This window comes from Lepidochelys kempii, chromosome 7 (genome assembly GCF_965140285.1).
Source record: "Lepidochelys kempii isolate rLepKem1 chromosome 7, rLepKem1.hap1, whole genome shotgun sequence".
NCBI lineage: Eukaryota > Metazoa > Chordata > Testudines > Cheloniidae > Lepidochelys > Lepidochelys kempii.
In genome coordinates this window covers 106,266,527-106,285,573 of record NC_136386.1, presented here as the reverse complement: position 1 = coordinate 106,285,573, position 19,047 = coordinate 106,266,527, and the positions used below count along the sequence as shown (strand labels likewise).

Genomic DNA, 19,047 nt, shown 5'->3' with positions numbered 1-19,047 from the left:
GCTCAGTATGATGAAATTAACCTTGCTCCCACTACCTAGGATTTTGTGTTAGGGGCTTGTACCACAATTAAAACCGAGTCAATCAATATACTGTAAGTTACTGATTTAATGTGTCCAAATCTTTGTGTTCAGGGTGGGATTTAAGGAGGGATGTGGTTTCTCTTGCTAAAAAGCATATTTATTTTAAAGTGCTTCAAATGTAATTCTTCCAGGTCCACAATGAATCACCCAGTTTATATTTCATTAAATATATTTTAATGACATGTAATCAGATATGCTTGTAAAATTATCATAGTGTACTTGGGGCAAATGGAATATTACACTCACTCCAGTATGCAGGCATCTTCCCTTTGTCAATGATTTTTTTTCTTGCTATCTTATAAGATTAGTTTGGGTAACCGGTTCAAAATGTTAAAACAAGCTATTCTAAACAATCCTGTAAAGCTCATATTATATAGCTTAGACTTTGTACCTGAAAACACTGTGGGTGATTTTCATAACTAGTATTTAAGTAGCATTATAGTTATTTTTATTCACATCAGGCCCTTGATTAAATGAAAATTTTAAAGGGCAAATGTGCTATAGAGTATGTCTATCCTTTCAGAGTATTGATGAATGGTTATATTATAACAGGGGTATAAGGATACATGTATGAACCCTACCTGTAACCTTACAGCTGGGCAACTTCTTCAAAACAACTTAAAAATCTGACAGGTTTCAGAGTAACAGCCGTGTTAGTCTGTATTTGCAAAAAGAAAAGGAGTACTTGTGGCACCTTAGAGACTAACCAATTTATTTGAGCATAAGCTTTTGTGAGTTGGAAATGGCCCAACTTGATTATCATACACATTGTAAAGAGAGTGATCACTTTAGATAAGCTATTACCAGCAGCAGAGTGGGGTGGGAGGAGGTATTTTTTCATGCTTTGTGTGTATGTAATAAGATCTTCCACACTTTCCACAGTATGCATCCGATGAAGTGAGCTGTAGCTCACGAAAGCTTATGCTCAAATAAATTGGTTAGTCTCTAAGGTGCCACAAGTACTCCTTTTCTTTTTTAAAAATCTGACTCCTTCCCTGTTCTAAAACATCCTTCCTAACCTACCAATCATGGGATCTGAGTTACCCGTGTGCTCCCTGCTGAACAGATGGCTGGCCTCCTAACTATCTGACCTTGTCCCCTTTCTTCCTCTAATCTCTTTGTGTGTCTGTTTCTTTCTCCCCGTCCCCTATTTCCTCCTCAGACTCTCCACATCTTTCCTCCCTCAGGATGACCCTGACTCCTGCTTCCTCCAGCTTCTCCCACATTTTTCTACTAACTCTCACCTTTTCTGCCCAGTCCCTTGAGCACTGCTTCCCAGTGGGAGAGATTATTTCCAGTGCACTCTATGCATTATGCCATTGGCTGTTTCAGGCACCTCTGTATTTTTGGCACCTTTCACCGGTGTTGCAGTGAGCAGACCTGTAGACTTACATCCCTCATGGACAGCTTAGGCAAATAGAAAGATGAGAAAGAGGTAGGCAATGGTGGTTGCCTTATAAGCTTTAGTGCGGGGCCCTCAGCTGGGATGTGGTTGAAACACGTTCAATTTTTCTCTCTACCTGATGCAGAGCAGAGAATTGTAATTGGGTTTCCCCTGTCACAGCAGAGAGCCCTAGCCAGTGGACTATGGGATATTTGGTGTGGGCTCTCTGAAGCTTTTTTCTTTTGAAGGTGGTTTCCTTTATATAAATTGTCAATGGAGAAGGGACTTGAATTTGTGTCTCCCACATCCTAGGCAAGTGCCCCAACCACTGAGTTAAAGGGTATAAAGAAGCTTCCTCCTTCTGTTTTGTGAATCTAACCCTTTATTTCCTGTGCTTCTATTTTAAAATGCTCCAAAAATAATTTCATTTGACCTCAAATAATGTTTTTGTCATTCTGATGATTTTTTTTCTTTTGGGACTTTCAGTTTCAGATCAAACCAAATGGATTTTTTTTTTAAATTTTTTGAAAATGCCAGAGAACTGAAAAATCCTTTATTCACCCAGTCCCAGCGTTCAGTCCTGCTACTGATAACAGATATAGACTGACTGCAAGAAAAAATAATTACAGGTTACCTGTAACTGACCAATAGCATTGTGCATTGCTTCCAAATTTACAGTTTCAATTCTATGCAAATTGCAAAATGTTTTGGTATTGCCGAATCTAGCTTTTTTTTCTGGAAAAAGTTTTGGCCTAAAAATTTTGCCCAGTTCTAGTTATCAGACACTGTTAACTGATGCTAAAATTTCTGATGTTTCACCCTAACAGTTTCGGGATATACAACATCTTCAGAAACAGGTAACTTTTTGCTTACATATTTTCCATCTTGACATAAATTTTAATATGCTGAAATGCACATGTACAGGATCACTACTGAAATTTATTACAGGCAGAGCTGCTAGTGCCACTTTTACTTAAGGTTGCCTAACACTGTCCACGATAAGGTCCAATTTTCAGTTGCTTATAACTTTGCCAAACTTCAACCATTTAGGCTCAAATCCACGATAAAATGTTTGCCACACACTGATGTATTTTGGGAAGTTTCAGCTACAAAATTTCTTCTGTTTTCAAAAATAAGATTAGGGGAAACATGTTGTTTTGTCCAGGTTAAAAACATTCTTTAAACTGTTTCATTAAGGAGCTCTTGAGCCTCCATGACTGGGTATAGGGAGCTGGGATTTGGCAAAGGGGATATACTGGTACTTTTGGCCACCCGGTGAAAATTCAGCATAGGTCTCTAGTTTTGCCTGTTATCTTCCTGCAGGAACACTGGGATACACTCCACCATGGCCCTGGTACACAACTGGTAAGTGCTAACTCATGCTGGTTGCTCTGGGAGATTTCTCTTTTATGGGATTCTGTGCTTGAAATTATTTGCAACTGCAATGTATGATTTCAGGGTGCGGTTGCCATGTGACTGACATGAGAGGAAGGACAGGTTGAACAGCAATACAAAGTGCCAACGTTCAAACCTAGTTCAGGCAATAAAGGTTTCTCATTACATTTATAGAACTGTACAGGTGCATGTCACAGCCATAGTCTAACATATTTTACCCTCAGACAATTGAGGTGTGGAGAATAAACATAGTTCTCCTCAGTCCATCCCACATTCTCTCACTTCTGTTCCCTGTCCTTCCCCAGGAGATAGTAAAGCACATTTGTCACTGTTACAATTTTCCTCTGAGGACCAGATTTTCAAAAGTGTTCCTCCTCCCTGCATATATGATTCTTTTAGGATCCTTTGAGCTTGTTAGTTGAAGAGCAACTTTGGGGAAGGAGGCAAATCTTCCTATAGCAAAAACAAAGAAACATTCACATGAAATTCTGAGAAGTTAACCACTGATTTCTAAACAGTTTTTAAAATGTTTGGGATGAATTCTGTCCTTACTCACATCAGTATAACTCCATTGACTTCAGTGGATCAGGCTGGAATGACAGTTCTATGGAGATTTGTACACAAAACCTTGCTATTCTGTGCTTGAAGAATGCAAATGCAAATATCATAGTCAAGTCTTTATTTCCCAATAGCTGGGGATTGTCACAATCCAATATGACCTCCCAGACTCCCAAATAAATCTTTCTGCAACTATAATTGTTCTTATAGAAATAGTGACCTTTGCTTTTATCTACGTTTTTAGGCTATTATCACTGTGGTGGCCACCTTTCAGGTTCTTTTGGGGAATTCTCTAGTCCAAACTATCCTCATTACTATCCAAACAATGCACGATGCATCTGGGAAATACAAGTGGAATATAATCATTATGTAAACCTCCAGTTTGACCAGGTTGAGTAAGTAAAGCACTAGACTTTTATAAGTAATTTAGCCTTTTGTGATCTTTAATTGATGTGCTATCCAGTTGGTCATTTATTTTCACTGATCTTAGAAGGCCCTTTAAACATTTGAATACATTGTGGATGTATGAGTAGCACCATTAAGCGTGTATGTTCATCCAATTAAATGAATTTTCCTGATTCACGTGTGTACTAATTACATTTCTATGTGCACACCTGACTTCAAAATCAGCAGACTGGGTGCATAACATGGGTTGGTTACATTGCAAAAACTCTGGGTTGTTGCAATTAGGCTTAATTTTTACAAAAAAATATTCTGTCTTCTATGTGCAAGTGATATATATAATTGCAATTTCACTTCATCTAGCATACGTACAAAATGTTAAGTACAATGAATACAATAATTTGGGGGAGTTCAGGAGATTAGGCTGTGCTCTTCATCTAATGTTGATTGGTAAGTAAATTGCAGTGCACATGTAACCTAACATGTTGAAATTAGATTACACACTTGGTGACTTGAGGACATAAAGAAATGTTCCCATAACATCAGTCTTATCTACCCCATGATACTGGAAGTTCATTTGGTTAAAAGTATGCATGAAGCATTTTTATTTTCTCAAAGGTTTCTTTAAAGAGCATTAAAAATGTTCAATCTTCACCTGGACATTCGCTTATACAGGGTGAACACATTGTACAGTAACACAGGGCATGTCTCCACAGTAGTGTAAACCCAGCATTAGTGGGACTCAAGTCAGCTGACCCATATCAGGAAACCGTGGGCTTGAGCATTTACACTGCATTTCAATCCTAAAAGATTTTCTGACCCCGGGGTCTAACCCAGGGCTCTGGCATTCAAACTGCAGTGCGCACACTCGAGTCAAAGTAACCCTATCGTGGAATGCCTAGCTTCCCCACCCCCCTTAACATTGACACTCAAGCCCAACGAATACGTTGTACTGTGGGAAAATTCATAGAATCATAGAATATCAGGGTTGGAAGAGACCTCAGGAGGTCATCTAGTCCAACCCCCTGCTCAAAGCAGGACTGATCCCCAATTAAATCATCCCAGCCAGGGCTTTGTCAAGCCTGATCTGAAAAACTTCTAAGGAAAGAGATTCCACCACCTCCCTAGGTAACGCATTCCAGTGTTTCACTACCCTCCTAGTGAAAAAGTTTTTCCTGATATCCAACCTAAATCTCCCCCAATGCAACTTGACACCATTACTCCTTGTCCTGTCATCTGCTACCACTGAGAACAGTCTAGATCCCTCCTCTTTGGAACCACCTTTCAGGTACTTGAAAGCAGCTATCAAATCCCCCCTCCTTCTTCTCTTCTGCAGACTCAACAATTCCAGTTCCCTCAGCCTCTTCTCATAACTCATGTGTTCCAGTCCCCTAATCATTTTTGTTGCCCTCCGCTGGACTCTCTCCAATTTTTCCACATCCTTCTTGTAGTGTGGGGCCCAAAACTGGACACAGTACTCCAGATGAGGCCTCACCAATGTTGAATAGAGGGGAACGATCACGTCCCTCGATCTGCTGGTAATGCCCCTACTTATACATCCCAAAATGCCATTGGCCTTCTTGGCAACAAGGGCACACTGTTGACTCATATCTAGCTTCTTGTCCACTGTAACCCCTAGGTCCTTTTCTGCCTAGCCAGTCGGTCCCTAGTCTGTAGCGGTGCATTGGATTCTTCCGTCCTAATTGCAGGACTCTGCACTTGTCCTTGTTGAACCTCATCAGATTTCTTTTGGCCCAATCCTCCAATTTGTCTAGGTCCCTCTGTATCCTATCCCTACCCTCCAGCGTACCTACCTCTCCTCCCAATTTAGTGTTGTCTGCAAACTTGCTGAGGGTGCAATCCACACCATCCTCCAGATCATTTATGAAGATATTGAACAAAACTGTCCCCAGGACCGACCCTTGGGGCACTCCGCTTGATACTGGCTGCCAGCTAGACATGGAGCCATTGATCACTACCCGTTGAGCCTAACAATCTAGCCAACTTTCTACCCATCTTATAGTGCATTCATCCAGCCCATACTTCTTTAACTTGCTGGCAAGAATACTGTGGGAGACAGTGTCAAAAGCTTTGCTAAAGTTAGGGAACAACACGTCCACTGCTTTCCTTTCATCCACAGAACCAGTTATCTCATCATAGAAGACAATTAGATTAGTCAGGCATGCCTTGCCCTTGGTGAATCCATGCTGACTGTTCCTGATCACTTTCCTCTCCTCTAAGTGCTTCAGAATTGATACCTGGAGGACCTGCTCCATGATTTTTCCAGGGACTGAGGTGAGGCTGACTGGCCTGTAGTTCCCAGGATCCTCCTTCTTCCCTTTTTTAAAGATGGGCACTACATTAGCCTTTTTCCAGTCGTCCGGGACTTCCCCGGATCGCCATGAGTTTTCAAAGATAATGGCCAATGGCTCTGCAATCACATCCGCCAACTCCTTTAGCACTCTTGGATGCAGTGCATCAGGCCCCATGGACTTGTGCACGTCCAGATTTTCTAAATAGTCCCGAACCACTTCTTTCTCCACAGAGGGCTGGTCACCTGCTGCCCAGTGCAGTAGTCTGGGAGCTGACCTTGTTCGTGAAGACAGAGGCAAAAAAAGTATTGAGTACATTAGCTTTTTCCACATCCTCTGTCACTAGGTTGCCTCCCTCATTCGGTAAGGGGCCCACACTTTCCTTGACTTTCTTCTTGTTGCCGACATACCTGAAGAAACCCTTCTTGTTACTCTTAACATCTCTTGCTAGCTGCAACTCCAGATGTGATTTGGCCTTCCTGATTTCACTCCTGCATGCCCGGGCAATATTTTTATACTCATCCCTGGTCATTTGTCCAATCTTCCACTTCTTGTAAGCTTCTTTTTTGTGTTTAAAATCAGCAAGGATTTCACTGTTAAGCCAAGCTGGTCGCCTGCCATATTTGCTATTCTTTCTACGCATCGGGATGGTTTGTCCCTGTAACCTCAATTCTACTGCCCATTCTGTTTCCTACCTGTGACAGTGCTAATAATGGGACTCAAGTGCCCATCAGGAGCCATGAGTACAAACACTGCATTATTAGCTCATTTGGTAGCTGTCTCAGTAGAATGATTTCAGTTTGAGAAGGCTTTATACTGGACTACCATCTAATCTGAGAATTGGTCTCGCCACCCCTAGGCTGAGTCACATTGGCAGGAAAATGCCCATGTGCACCTATTCCAAGGATAATTAGGACATCCGTCTCTTTGCAATTCTTAAGTTTGAAAATGGGATTTTCAACGAAGGTGGTTTTTTTTTCACTGTTTTTTTATTTATTTTTGTCTGTCTGTTTTGAAGTTTAATAATAAGCTGGTTTCAGAGGAGAAACACTCACACACGCCAGCCTGACTGTTGCCAGCTGCAGAGCGAAGCGGATCCCCAGAGCTGGGGTGCAGTGTGTTCCAGCACCCTCCAGGAATTCATTATCCCTTCCCCCGTCGCAACCCAGGAGGCAGGGATAGGGGATCCCTGGCAGGCTTTTGGAGCTGGCTCCCACTCACCACCCGCACAGTGCATGCTGTCTGGGTGCCCCTGCATGCACAGCCCCAGGGCAGAAGGGGTCAGAAAGCACAGTGAGGACCAAGGGGCTGTCCTGCAGGGATAGGGAACAGCCAGCGTATTGGGTGGTCATTCCTTCCCTGGCCATGCTGAGCCAGGAGCTACGCTACTCCCCCTCCCTGTGGCTGCTTGGTCCCCACTCTGCTCTCTGCTCTCCCTGCCCCTGTGGGGCTGTGTGTGCAGGGCCGCCCAGACACCGTGCACCAACATCTAGCGGTGCTCTTGTGACCAGGAAGCAGCTCTCTTTGCAAAAAGCTTCTTCTGATCGGTCTCCATTGAAAACCCTGCAGGCTCTCTGATAGTTAGGGCCCTATGAATTTCACGACTGTGAAAAACATATCACAGACCGTGAAATAAGCCCTTTCCCATGAAATCTGATCTCCCCCATGCTGCTGGGAGCGCCCCAGCAATGGGGCTTCTAGCTGCGAGTACCAACTGGGCTGGGGAAGGACAGGACTTGTCCTTTCCCAGCACCGACACTGTGGGGAGGTAGGAAAGATCAGACTCACCTCCGGTAACCTTTTGGGTTTGGACCCCCACGGTTACAACACCCTGAAATTTCAGACATAAACATCTGAAAATGTGAAATTGACCAATTAAAAAACCCTCTGGCTGTGAAATTGATCAAAATGGACCTTGAATTTGGTAGGGCCCTACTGAGAGTGTACTTGTAGACCGGTGTTCAGCAGACAATGAGTTAGGGCTGATCTGAACTGCTGCAGTATGCAAAGGGAGGTGTCGCTTCCTTTTGCAGTAGAGTGCAAATCACCGCACCACAGATTGTTGGCATTGAGAGGACTAAGGAAGTTGCCTCAAGGAACTCTGGGATACATCCAGAAGACTTCTGGGACCTGAGTCAAGCTAGGGCTGCAGACAGAAAGAAAAGAAATAGGGCCCAGACCCGAGGTCCCAGCTTAACATTGACTCGGACCCCCCAGCCCTGCAGGATCCTGTGACCCTAGGTTCGAGTTCTAGGTTAACTAATTGGTGTATGTACGTAATAGGGGTTAGGTTGAGTCTGGGCTTAAGCCCGGGCTTACATTGCTGTGTAGACATACCCATAATTTCCACAAACAGCCACATTTTCAAAACATGGGCTCTAATTGTGTGTGTGTGTGACCTGTCACTTCTAGGTGAACGAACAGTCCAGTGTGCCAAAAATGTAGTATCTGTGGTAGGCAAACATTTACCTGCATGCCTGCAAAAATGCCAGCAATTGTCACATGTCTAATGAGAGGTCAGGCTGCTCTAGACTGCAGGCCAACAGTGTCTGAGGCACTTTCAACGAAGTGTTTTGACTGACAGCCAAAAGGATACTTTACGAGTACAGTCTAACTTTCCCTCCACAGACTGGAGCCGCACAGTAACTGCGCTTATGATTTTATTGAAATCTATGCACGACAGCCATATACATCGACTTTGCTGGGAAGAATATGTACTGGTGGCTATCAAGCATTTACATCCTCTTCAAACAGAATGACCGTTGTGTTTTCAAGCGACGGCAGTTACCAAAATACAGGATTTCATGCTTCTTATTATACTGTCTTCGTAGGTAAGAGCAATTACTTTGTCTCAGATATGCTGCTTAGCATGGAACATATATTTTGTGAACATGGCAGAATGCACTAATTATTTAGGATTCTCATTCTTTCTGTTATATTATCCATTTTTATTTCTTCTTTGACAGTAGATAGTTTTAGCAATTTCAGCGGAAGGGGAGAGTTTTACAACAATGCATGTAAGTTTAAGAATGTAAGCAGAGAAAGTTTCAAATGTAAAGAGAATATGAAGTTTTCCAGAAAAATATGCATTCTCCACAAAAATGGCCCTCCTCCACAATCAAAGGCGGAGGAACACTGAGTGGCCACAGGGGAAGCACACAGTGCCCACATGGTGGGGGGGAGTTGGCTGATGTGAGAGAGCATGTGTGACTGGCTATCCATTAGGGTCCACCACCTTCCCGTTTGGCTGTAGGGGAGGGAATGAGCTAGCCAGTTGGCTCTTGTGCTCCCTCCACCTTGCCTATTTAAGCTTATCCAGTCTTTTCAAAAAGTGTCTTGCTACAGCCACCTACCCAGCCTTCCATCCCCTTAGCACAGCATGAGTGCTGTGTTGTTTATGATGAGTTAGTGAGTAAGGTGTGCACAGAGGGTGAGGAGCTGAGGATGTTGGTGACAGAAGATTTTATCGGCCTGGCAAAAATAAAGCTGAGCTAAGCCATGATCAAGTCATGTTCAGTGGGTCGCTGAAAATGCAAATTGGCTGTTCCTTTTCCATCCACCAATCCTCACTGACACATGTCAAGAGTGCAGCAGGAATAGCTTTGCTGGGGCTCCACAACCTACAGGGAAGATTCAGTTTCTCTCAGCAGAGAATTTGACGCTTAGCAATTAATACCGATCTTAATTAATAATAAACCTCAAAATGTCAGAGTATGGGTTTCGTTCAAATAACCATTCAAACGTTTGGAACCAAATGCTATTGTTCTATTTCGCTTCTCTGGCAGACCGAGGTTCGCTTTCATAAGCCTGACTATGCAGTCTTCATTAGCTGGCAGGATGACAGAAGATTAAAAAATCTTGGCATTTTAGGAAATTGTCAAAAATGAGAAGACGCTCTTACCCTGATGTGTAGGAATTCCCAGGAAAAGTGGGAAAAAAACCCATTATTTATTATGAAGAGAATCTGCAAAATATAAAATTAACTCAAATGTATAATAATCATACTTTACATTTATATACAGGGGTTAATTTATGGATCTCAAAACAGCCTACCTAGAAGTAAAGGATCTTTATCCCCATTTTACAGATGGGGAAACTGAGACATAGCCCACACAACAAGACAGTTGAAAATGTGGGACTAGAAACCAGATTTCTTGACTCCCAACACCATGCTAGGCCCACTCGTCCACAGTTCCTTCCTTGTGACATAACATTTTGCTATCTGTACATTATTTGCTCTTCTCTCAACAGGCTCTGGGGGTATAGAGTAGGGATTGCTGGAAAACAAGAAAATTCTAGTTTGGGGAATAATTCTGAGGTTTTAAAATTTGTTTTCATTCTGCATCAGAACAAAAACGAGACTGTTTGGGTTTTAATGAAGAAGCACAAGAGTTTTAGAGCAAGTCCTCCCCACAATAGCCAACAGCATGGTCGTTAAAGCATTCCCTATGATGCAGAAAACCCAAGTTCAATGCCTGTTCTATCTATTTGGGAGCAGACACTTAAACCTGGGTTTCTCACATCAGGTGAGTGCCCTCCCAAAAACCAATTTCCCTCCGGGACCTGAGACAACTTCCCAGTGAAAGGCTGGTTGAAACAGATATGTTTCCAAGAAAAGTTTTGATGAATCAGCATTTTCCAACGGAAAAAATATTTGTCAAAAAATTCCCAACCAGCTCGAGTATAGCATGCAGCACATTAATATAAGCATAGGCTATAACCAGACATGTGATTTAAACTCCTTAGTATTTTTCATGATTTCTGGTGTGTGGGAAATTACACCAGCTGGAAAAAGATTACTGCCCATTATTCCACAAATCATTTTCCATGTCTTTCAAAGACTGGTGAATGGATGGAACAGATGTGAGGGTCATGTTGAACTTTATTGCAAAGGAAATTGGGCAAGGGTTTGTGATGATTACTGGAACACAGAAAGCAGAGGTTATTTGAAGGCAGCCTGAATGTGGATGGGCCATTTCAGCAACAAGAAATGTCTATTTTGGTCAAGACTCAAAAAATTTTCTCTTTGATTATCTGTATTGTGGAGGTGATGAATCCTATCTTTAGGACTGCCTTGGTCTAAGATGGGACTCATGTAACTGTGGTCCCAGTGAAGATGCTGGTTCCATCTTTACAGGCATTTTCCGATTTTCTAATAAAGACCAGTTCTGCTACCCTTTCTCACATGGAGAAGTACCTCACTGCCATACTCTGAAAAAAAGAGCCGATGATTTTAGAGGACCTTCTTAGGGGTAAGTTCCTACACAACATGAGTAAGGGTTTAAGAATTGGGCCCAGAAGAAGGAAAAATAATCCTACAAATACTTCTGCACATAAATAATTTGAATCATCCAAGGTCCCATTGGCTTCAGTGGAACTAGTGGTACGAATAAAGTTACTCATAAATGTAGGTTTTTTGTATTATATGTTTTTCCATGACTCTGGCTCACTGAATAAAATCTGTCCAGAATTTCAATGACTATGATTATTTAGTAGCTATATTATGGCAGCGTTTATAGCACTGGGCCACATTGTGCTGGGTACTGTACAAACACACACAAAGAAGCATTTTACCCCCTGAAAACATTTTCCTTGGTGTAGGTTTTTGACTATTACAAATAGAACTGGGCCCAGATTCAATTTCCCTTCTGACTGGTATGGAAAAGGTATTTGAACTTGGGTATCCAATATTTCAGTAGTATTCCTGGGCCACCGAGCTATGGGATATCCTGATACAGAGTTTTCTCAGTCTCTCCTCTTCCATCTGTTCTACTTTGTCTAAATAATTAAATAGTCATTGGAACAGGGACTTTGAATTTGGGTCTACCATACCCTCAGGCAGTGGTTCTAAACCAGGAGTAGAAGTTATATAGTTATATTGACTTATATAGGACTAGTTAGCAGAGGAGAATTATTCTTGGAAATGTAGGGCGGCTGGAAGGGACCTTGAGAAGCCATCTAGTTTTTTCCCTCTGTGCTAAGACCAGGATTACGTATACCAAGAACATCCTTTCTTCAAAACCTCGAGTGATGGGGATTCACATGCATGCATGTTTACAGGATTGGATCCCAAAGGGTTAACATTTGTATTTCTCAACTCTGTTTTCTCCTTCCTCTTCTTTTAAGTAAGTGTCTTCATTACAGTAATCAGAAGAAATGCAGACAGCTAGCTTTTTATCAGCTTTGTGAGTTATACAATTGGCTAGAAATACAGTTATGTGTTATTTGCAAGATAGGTGCCTGTTTTGTATTCTCTAGTGTCATCATTTGCCAACCAGCCATCTCTCTCCATCCACCTACCTACCACATTCTAATTTTCATCCTTTGTCTCTCTCTCTCCCCCGCCCCTTCTCCTCCTTTCAGTTATGCTGTTAATTTGGTTATGATTTTATTGGCGTTATCTTGAATTTGGCACATTACTCTAAAAGTCTCTCTCTCACTATTAAAAGATGTGGCCAATTTATATGTTGTTCTCCTTTTGTATTAATAGATACTACTCCTCCTCCAACATGGCTGCCTTCAACAGGTAATTCATAATTCTTTTACTTCTTTATTTGTATGTTGTAGTCTTCTCAATTTTATCTCATTATAACACACGAATAATTCCCATATAAATGGCACCAGATTCCTTAGACAGGAAAGTAAGTTCGGCACAGTGATAAACCTTTGTATGTTTTGCAGGCTGTCTTCAGGCTGACGGCCATACATTTTTTTGAATATCAACTTTTTCTTTCTTTTGGCATCTAACTCTTCTAAATAGGGATACAGTAGTACTGCAATAGTTTATTTAGGCATTTATACTTTAAAGGAAGCACTTGGGCCCCAATCCTGCAAACACATATGTATGTGCTTAACTTGGCTGACGTGACTAATCCCAATGGCCTCAATGAAACTATTCCTGTCAGCAGAATTAAGCATGTGTGTGTATATGTTTACAGAAATGGGGCTCTACAGCCTGGTGGCACTGGAGTACATTTGATATGGGAATTGATGAGACAGTAAACATGGAACAGGGTGGAATCACTTTTCAGAGCAGAGCTGTACTATAAGAGAAATAAGCTGGGGCCAGTGTGCCTTTATTCTTGCTCACCAAACGTTTTTTAAAATTACTGCATTCCCTCTCTGTCTCTCATTTTCCCCATCTATACAATGAGAATAATACTACTTACCTTTTTGGTAACTTGCTTTGAGAGCTATAGATGAAAAAGGCTATAGAAGAGCTTGGTGGTGTTGTTATTATAATTTTCATGACAGAAGTAACTTGATCTACACCTTCAAATGCTTGTGATCAAAAGATGAATCAATTGCAGTGAAAACTTTCTATGAATCACTGATTGGTCAAAATGTTCATTGATCGGAGTGAGGTCATAGGTTGCATCCCTCTCATTTACCCAGAAGTTAGGGATTTGAGGGTGCTATGTTGCTTTCAGGAACCCACTGTCTCTCTGCTGCCCTACTTGTTGCTCTTTGGCACCAAGTTAATTGCAATTACACTGGTTTCTATATATTTTTGGTAAAACATTACAGTGCCCAAAACAAAACAAAAAATCACTAACCCTGTCTTTCTCTTTTATCTTTCAGACTCACCGACATCTGGTAATGGTCTCTTTTTAGCATTTTTTGTTCAGTCCATCCCTCTCTCACTTTTGTTCCCTGTCCTTCCCCAGGAGATAGTAAGGCACATTTGAGACTGTTACAGTTTTTCTTTGAGGACCTGATTTTCAAGTGCTCCTCCTCCCTGCATGCATGATTTTTTTAGGATCCTTTGAGCTTGTTAGTTGAAGAGAAACTTTGTGGAAGGAGGCAAATTTTCCTATATCAAAAGCAAAGAAACATTCACATGAAATGCTGAGAACACCGATTTCCACACAGTTTTAAAAGTGTTTGGGCTGAATTCTATCCTTACTGACATCAGTATAACTCCATTGACTTCAGTGGAATAGGCTGGAATAACACTTCTGTGGAGATTAGTATACAAAACCTTGCTATTCTGTGCTGGAAGAATGGAAATTTCTTAGTCATGTTGTTTTTTCTCAATAGTTGGGGACCACACTTCCTATATGTATCTTTTTTAACATTGATTGTCACAATCCAATATGACCTCCCAGACTCACAAATTAATGTTTCTACAACTATAATAGGTATTTATGCTATTAAGGAAGCACTTAGGCCCCAATCTTGCAAACATATATGTATGTGCTTAACTTGGCTGATGTGACTACTCTCAGTGGCCTCAATGAAACTATTCATGTCAGCAGAATTAAGCATGTGTGCATATGTTTTCACAAATGGGTCTCTCGAGCCTGGTGGTACTTGAGTACATTTGGTGAGACAATAACCATGGAACAGGTTGGTATCACTTTTCATTGCACAATTGTCACAATTCAATATGACCTCCCAGACTCACAAATTAATGTTTCTGTAACTATAATAGTTCTTAGAGAAATATAGACCTTTTATTTTATCTATGTTTTTAGGCTATTACCACTGTGGCGGCCACCTCTCAGGTTCTTCTGGGACGTTCTCTAGTCCAAACTATCCTCATTACTATCCAAACAATGCACAATGCATCTGGGAAATACAAGTGCAATATAACGGTTATGTGCATGTCCAGTTTGACCATGTTGCGTAAGTAAAGCACTAGACTTTTATAATTTAGCCTTTTGTGATCTTTAAGTATTGTGCTATCCAGCTGGTCATTTATTTTCACTGATCTTTATTAGGATGCCCTTTAACCATATGAATGCCTTATGGATGTATGAGTAGCACCATGGAGTGTACATTCATCCCATTTAATGAATTTTCCTGACTCAATTGTGCAGTAATTACATTTCTTATGTGCACACCAGACTTCCAAAATCACGAGACTGGGTGCATTACATGGGTTGGTTATATTGCAAAAACTCCAAAGGGTTGTTGCAATTAGGTTCCGTTTTTACAAAAATATTCTGTCTTCTGTGTGCATGTGATATATATTATTGCAATTTCACATCATCTAGCACAGGGGCAGGCAAACTTTTTGGCCTGAGGGCCACATCGGGTTTCCGAAATTGTACAGAGGGCTGGTTAGGGGAGGCTGTGCCTCCCCAAACAGCCAGGCGTGGCCCGGCCCCCTCCCCGTATCTGACCCCCACTGCTTCTCTCCCCCGACAGCTCTCCTGGGACTCCTGCCCCATCCAACCCCCCCATTCCCTGTCCCCGACCACCCCCAGCCCCCTGCACCTGACTGCCCCCTGCCACCCCATCCAACCCCTCCTCTCATTCCTGACTGACCCCCCCAGGACTCCTGCCCCATCCAACCACCCCTTCTCCCTGACCGCCCCTGGAACCCTGGCCCCTGACTGCCCCCTGCTGCCCCATCCAACCTCCTCTCTCCTTCCTGACTGCCCACCCTGGACTCTTGCCCCCATTCAACCCCCCTCTTACCCACCCTCTGATAGCCCTACCCCTATCCACACCCCCGTCCCCTGACCACCACCCCAAACTTCCCTGCCCTCTAGCCAACACTTCCTGCTTCCAGCCCCTTTGCTGCGCTGCCTGGAGCACCAGTGGCTGGCGGTGCTATAGCCGCACCTCCCAGAGCACCAGAACAGGCAGCCGCGCCACCCGGCTGGAGCCAGCCACACCACCGCGCAGCACAGAGCACTGGGTCAGGCCGCGGCTCTGCAGCTGTGCTGCCCAGTAAGAGCTCACAGCCCCGCTGCCCACAGCATTGCGTCGGCGGTAGGGTGAGCTGAGACTGCGGGGGAGGGGGAACAGCAGGGGAGGGCTAACAGAGCTCAGGGGCCGGGTAGGAGGGTCCCACGTCCTACGGATGTGGCCTGTGGGCCGTAGTTTGCCCACCTTTGATCTAGCATATGTACAAAATGTTAAGTACAATGAATACAGTAACTTGGGGGAATTCAGGAGTTTAGGCTGTGCTCTTCATTTAAAGTTGATTTGTCAGTAAATTGCAGTGCACAGATAACATAACATGTTGAAATTAGATCACAGACATGGGGACTTGAGGACATAAGGAAATGTTCTCAGAACATCAGTCCTATCTATACCATGATATTATATCTTCATTTGGTTAAAAGTATGCATGAAGCATTTTTTTTCTCATAGGTTTCTTTAAAGAGGATTAATATTTTAATTTTAAATATTCAAAATTTGTTAAATCTTCACCTGGACATTTGCTTATACAGGGTGAGCACATTGTACAGTAACATAGGGCATGTTTACACAGCAGTGTAAGCCTAGGGTTAGTGGGACTCAAGGCAGCTGATCCTTGTCAGGGAACCGTGAGCTTGAGCATTGACATTGGGCAACAAAAATGATTAGGGGTCTGGACCACATGACTTATGAGGAGAGGCTGAGGGAACTGGGATTGTTTAGTCTGCAGAAGAGAAGAATGAGGGGGGATTTGATAGCTGCTTTCAACTACCTGAGAGGTGGTTCCAGAGAGGATGGTTCTAGACTATTCTCAGTGGTAGAAGAGGACAGGACAAGGAGTAATGGTCTCAAGTTGCAGTGGGGGAGGTTTAGGTTGGATATTAGGAAAAACTTTTTCACTAGGAGGGTGGTGAAACACTGGAATGCATTACCTAGGGAGGTGGTAGAATCTCCTTCCTTAGAAGTTTTTCAGGTCAGGCTTGACAAAGCCCTGGCTGGGATGATTTAATTGGCGATTGGTCCTGCTTTGAGCAGGGGGTTGGACTAGATGACCTCCTGAGGTCCCTTCCAACCCTGATATTCTATGATTCTATGATTCTGTGACACTGCATTTTAATCCTAGATAAAGGATTTTCTGACCCAGGCTCCAACCTAGGGCTCTGGAATCCACACTGCAGTGCGCACCCAAGTCAAAGTCCCCCTATCTCAGAATGCCTAGCTTCCCCTCCCCCCCAACCCTGGCATTGACACACGGGCCTGACAAATCTGTTGCACTGTAAGAAAATCCTACTGCCCATTCTCTTTCCTACCTGTGACAATGCAACTAATGGGACTCAGGTGCCCATAAGGAGCTATGAGTACATACACCACATTATGAGCTCATTTGGTAGCTGTCTCAGGAGAATGATTGCGGTTTGAGAAGGCTTTATACTGAACTACCATCTAATCTGAGAATTGGTCTCTCCCCCTCTAGGCTGAGTCACATTGGCAGGAAAATGCCCATTTGCACCTGTTCTGAGGATAATTAGGACATCAGTCTCCAGGACTGTCAAACTAGGACACACTGCAATTCTTAAGTTTCAAAATGGGACATTCAATGAAGGTGTTTTTCTTTGGCTGTCTGTTTTGAAGTTTAATTATAAGTTGGTTTCATAGGAGAAACACTCACATACCCCAGCCTAGCTGCTGCCAGCTGCAGAGTTAAGCGCATCCCCAGAACTGGGCGTGCAGTGTGTTCCAGCACCCCCAGGAATCCATTATTCCTTCCTCTGCTGCACCCCGAGAGGCAGGGATAGGGGATCCCTGGCAGGCTGTGAGGGAGTTTTGGGGCTGGCTCCCACTCACCACCCGCACAGTGCATGCTATCTGGGTGCCCCTGCATGCACAGCCCTAGGGCAGAAGGGGTCAGAAAGCACAGTGAGGACCAAGCAGCTGTCCTGTCCTGAGGGGGAACTGGCCATGCTGAGCCAGGAGTTATACTACTCCCCGTCCCTGTAGCCACTTGGTCCCCACTGTGCTCTCTGCCCTCCCTGCCCTCGTGGGGCTGTGTGTGCAGGGCCGCCCAGACACCGTGCACCAACATCTGGCTGTGCTCTTGTGACCAGGAAGCAGCTCTCTTTGCAAAAAGCTTCTTCTGATTGGTGTCCACTGAAAACCCTGCAGGCTCTCTCATAGTTAGGGCCCTACCAATTTCACGGCCATGAAAAACATGTCACCGACTGTGAAATAAGCTCTTTCCCATGAGTCCCAACTGGGCTGGGGAGGGGCAGGACTTGTCTTTCCCCTGCACAGTCATTGGCGGTAGTGGGGGAGATCAGACCCACTTCCATTTACCTCTTCGATTGGGATCCCCATGGTTACAACACTGTGAAATTTCAGATGCAAACATCTGAAAACGTCAGATTGACTAATTAAAAAGCCCTCTGGCCGTGAAATTGATCAAAATGGACCGTGAATTTGGTAGGGCCCTACTGATAGTTTACTTGCAGACCCCTGTTCAGCACACAATCGGTTAATGCTGATCTGAGCTGCTGCGGTATGCAAAGGGAGGTGTGGCTTCTGTTTGCACTAGAGTGCAATACACCACACCACAGATTGTCGGATTGAAGGACTAAGGAAGTTGCCCCAAGGAACTCTGGGATACATCTGGAAGATTTCTGGGACCTGAGTCAAGCAAGGGCTGAAGGCAGACAGAAAAGTAATAGAGCCCAGACCCTAGGTTCCAGCTTAACATTGGCTCAGACCCCCCAGCCCTGCAGGATCATGGGTCCCTAAATTAGAGCCCTCGGTTAACACAATTGGTGTGTGGACACAAAGAGAATTAGGTTGAGTCTGGGCTTGAGCCCAGGCTTATATTGCTGTGTAGATGTAGCACTGACAGACGCCAGTCATCAGCGGGCAGGATCAAACCTGGGGCCTCTGGAGCTTAGTGCATGAGTCTCTACTGCATGAGCAAAAAGCCAATTGCCTGTTACCTAAGGCTATAGAGCAGACTCATTAATCTCTCTGTCTGTCTCTCTAAATGTTTTCGGTGCCACTAAATGGGACAGAACACCGCACCCAGGAGGTGTGTGGGTTACAAAGACATACCCATAATTTCCAATAAAGGCCACATTTTTGAAACATGGGCTTTAATTGTGTGTGTGTGACCTGTCACTTCTAGATGAACGAACAGTCCAGTGTGCCAAAAATGTAGTATCTGTGGTAGGCAAACATTTACCTGCATGCCTGCAAAAATGCCAGCAATTGTCACATGTGTAA

At 43.5% G+C, this 19,047-nt stretch overlaps 1 protein-coding gene across 1 annotated transcript in view; it reads left to right on the top strand.

Moving 5' to 3' along the window:
* Window positions 1–19,047, top strand: part of LOC140915208 (scavenger receptor cysteine-rich domain-containing protein DMBT1-like) — a 193,417-nt gene that overhangs the window by 91,596 nt on the left and 82,774 nt on the right. Inside the window, 6 exon segments of the mRNA XM_078853931.1 lie at window positions 2,293–2,322; window positions 3,663–3,813; window positions 8,761–8,963; window positions 10,879–11,065; window positions 11,067–11,179; window positions 14,610–14,760. Of these exon segments, the coding sequence (XP_078710057.1) occupies window positions 2,293–2,322; window positions 3,663–3,813; window positions 8,761–8,963; window positions 10,879–11,065; window positions 11,067–11,179; window positions 14,610–14,760 (835 nt within the window).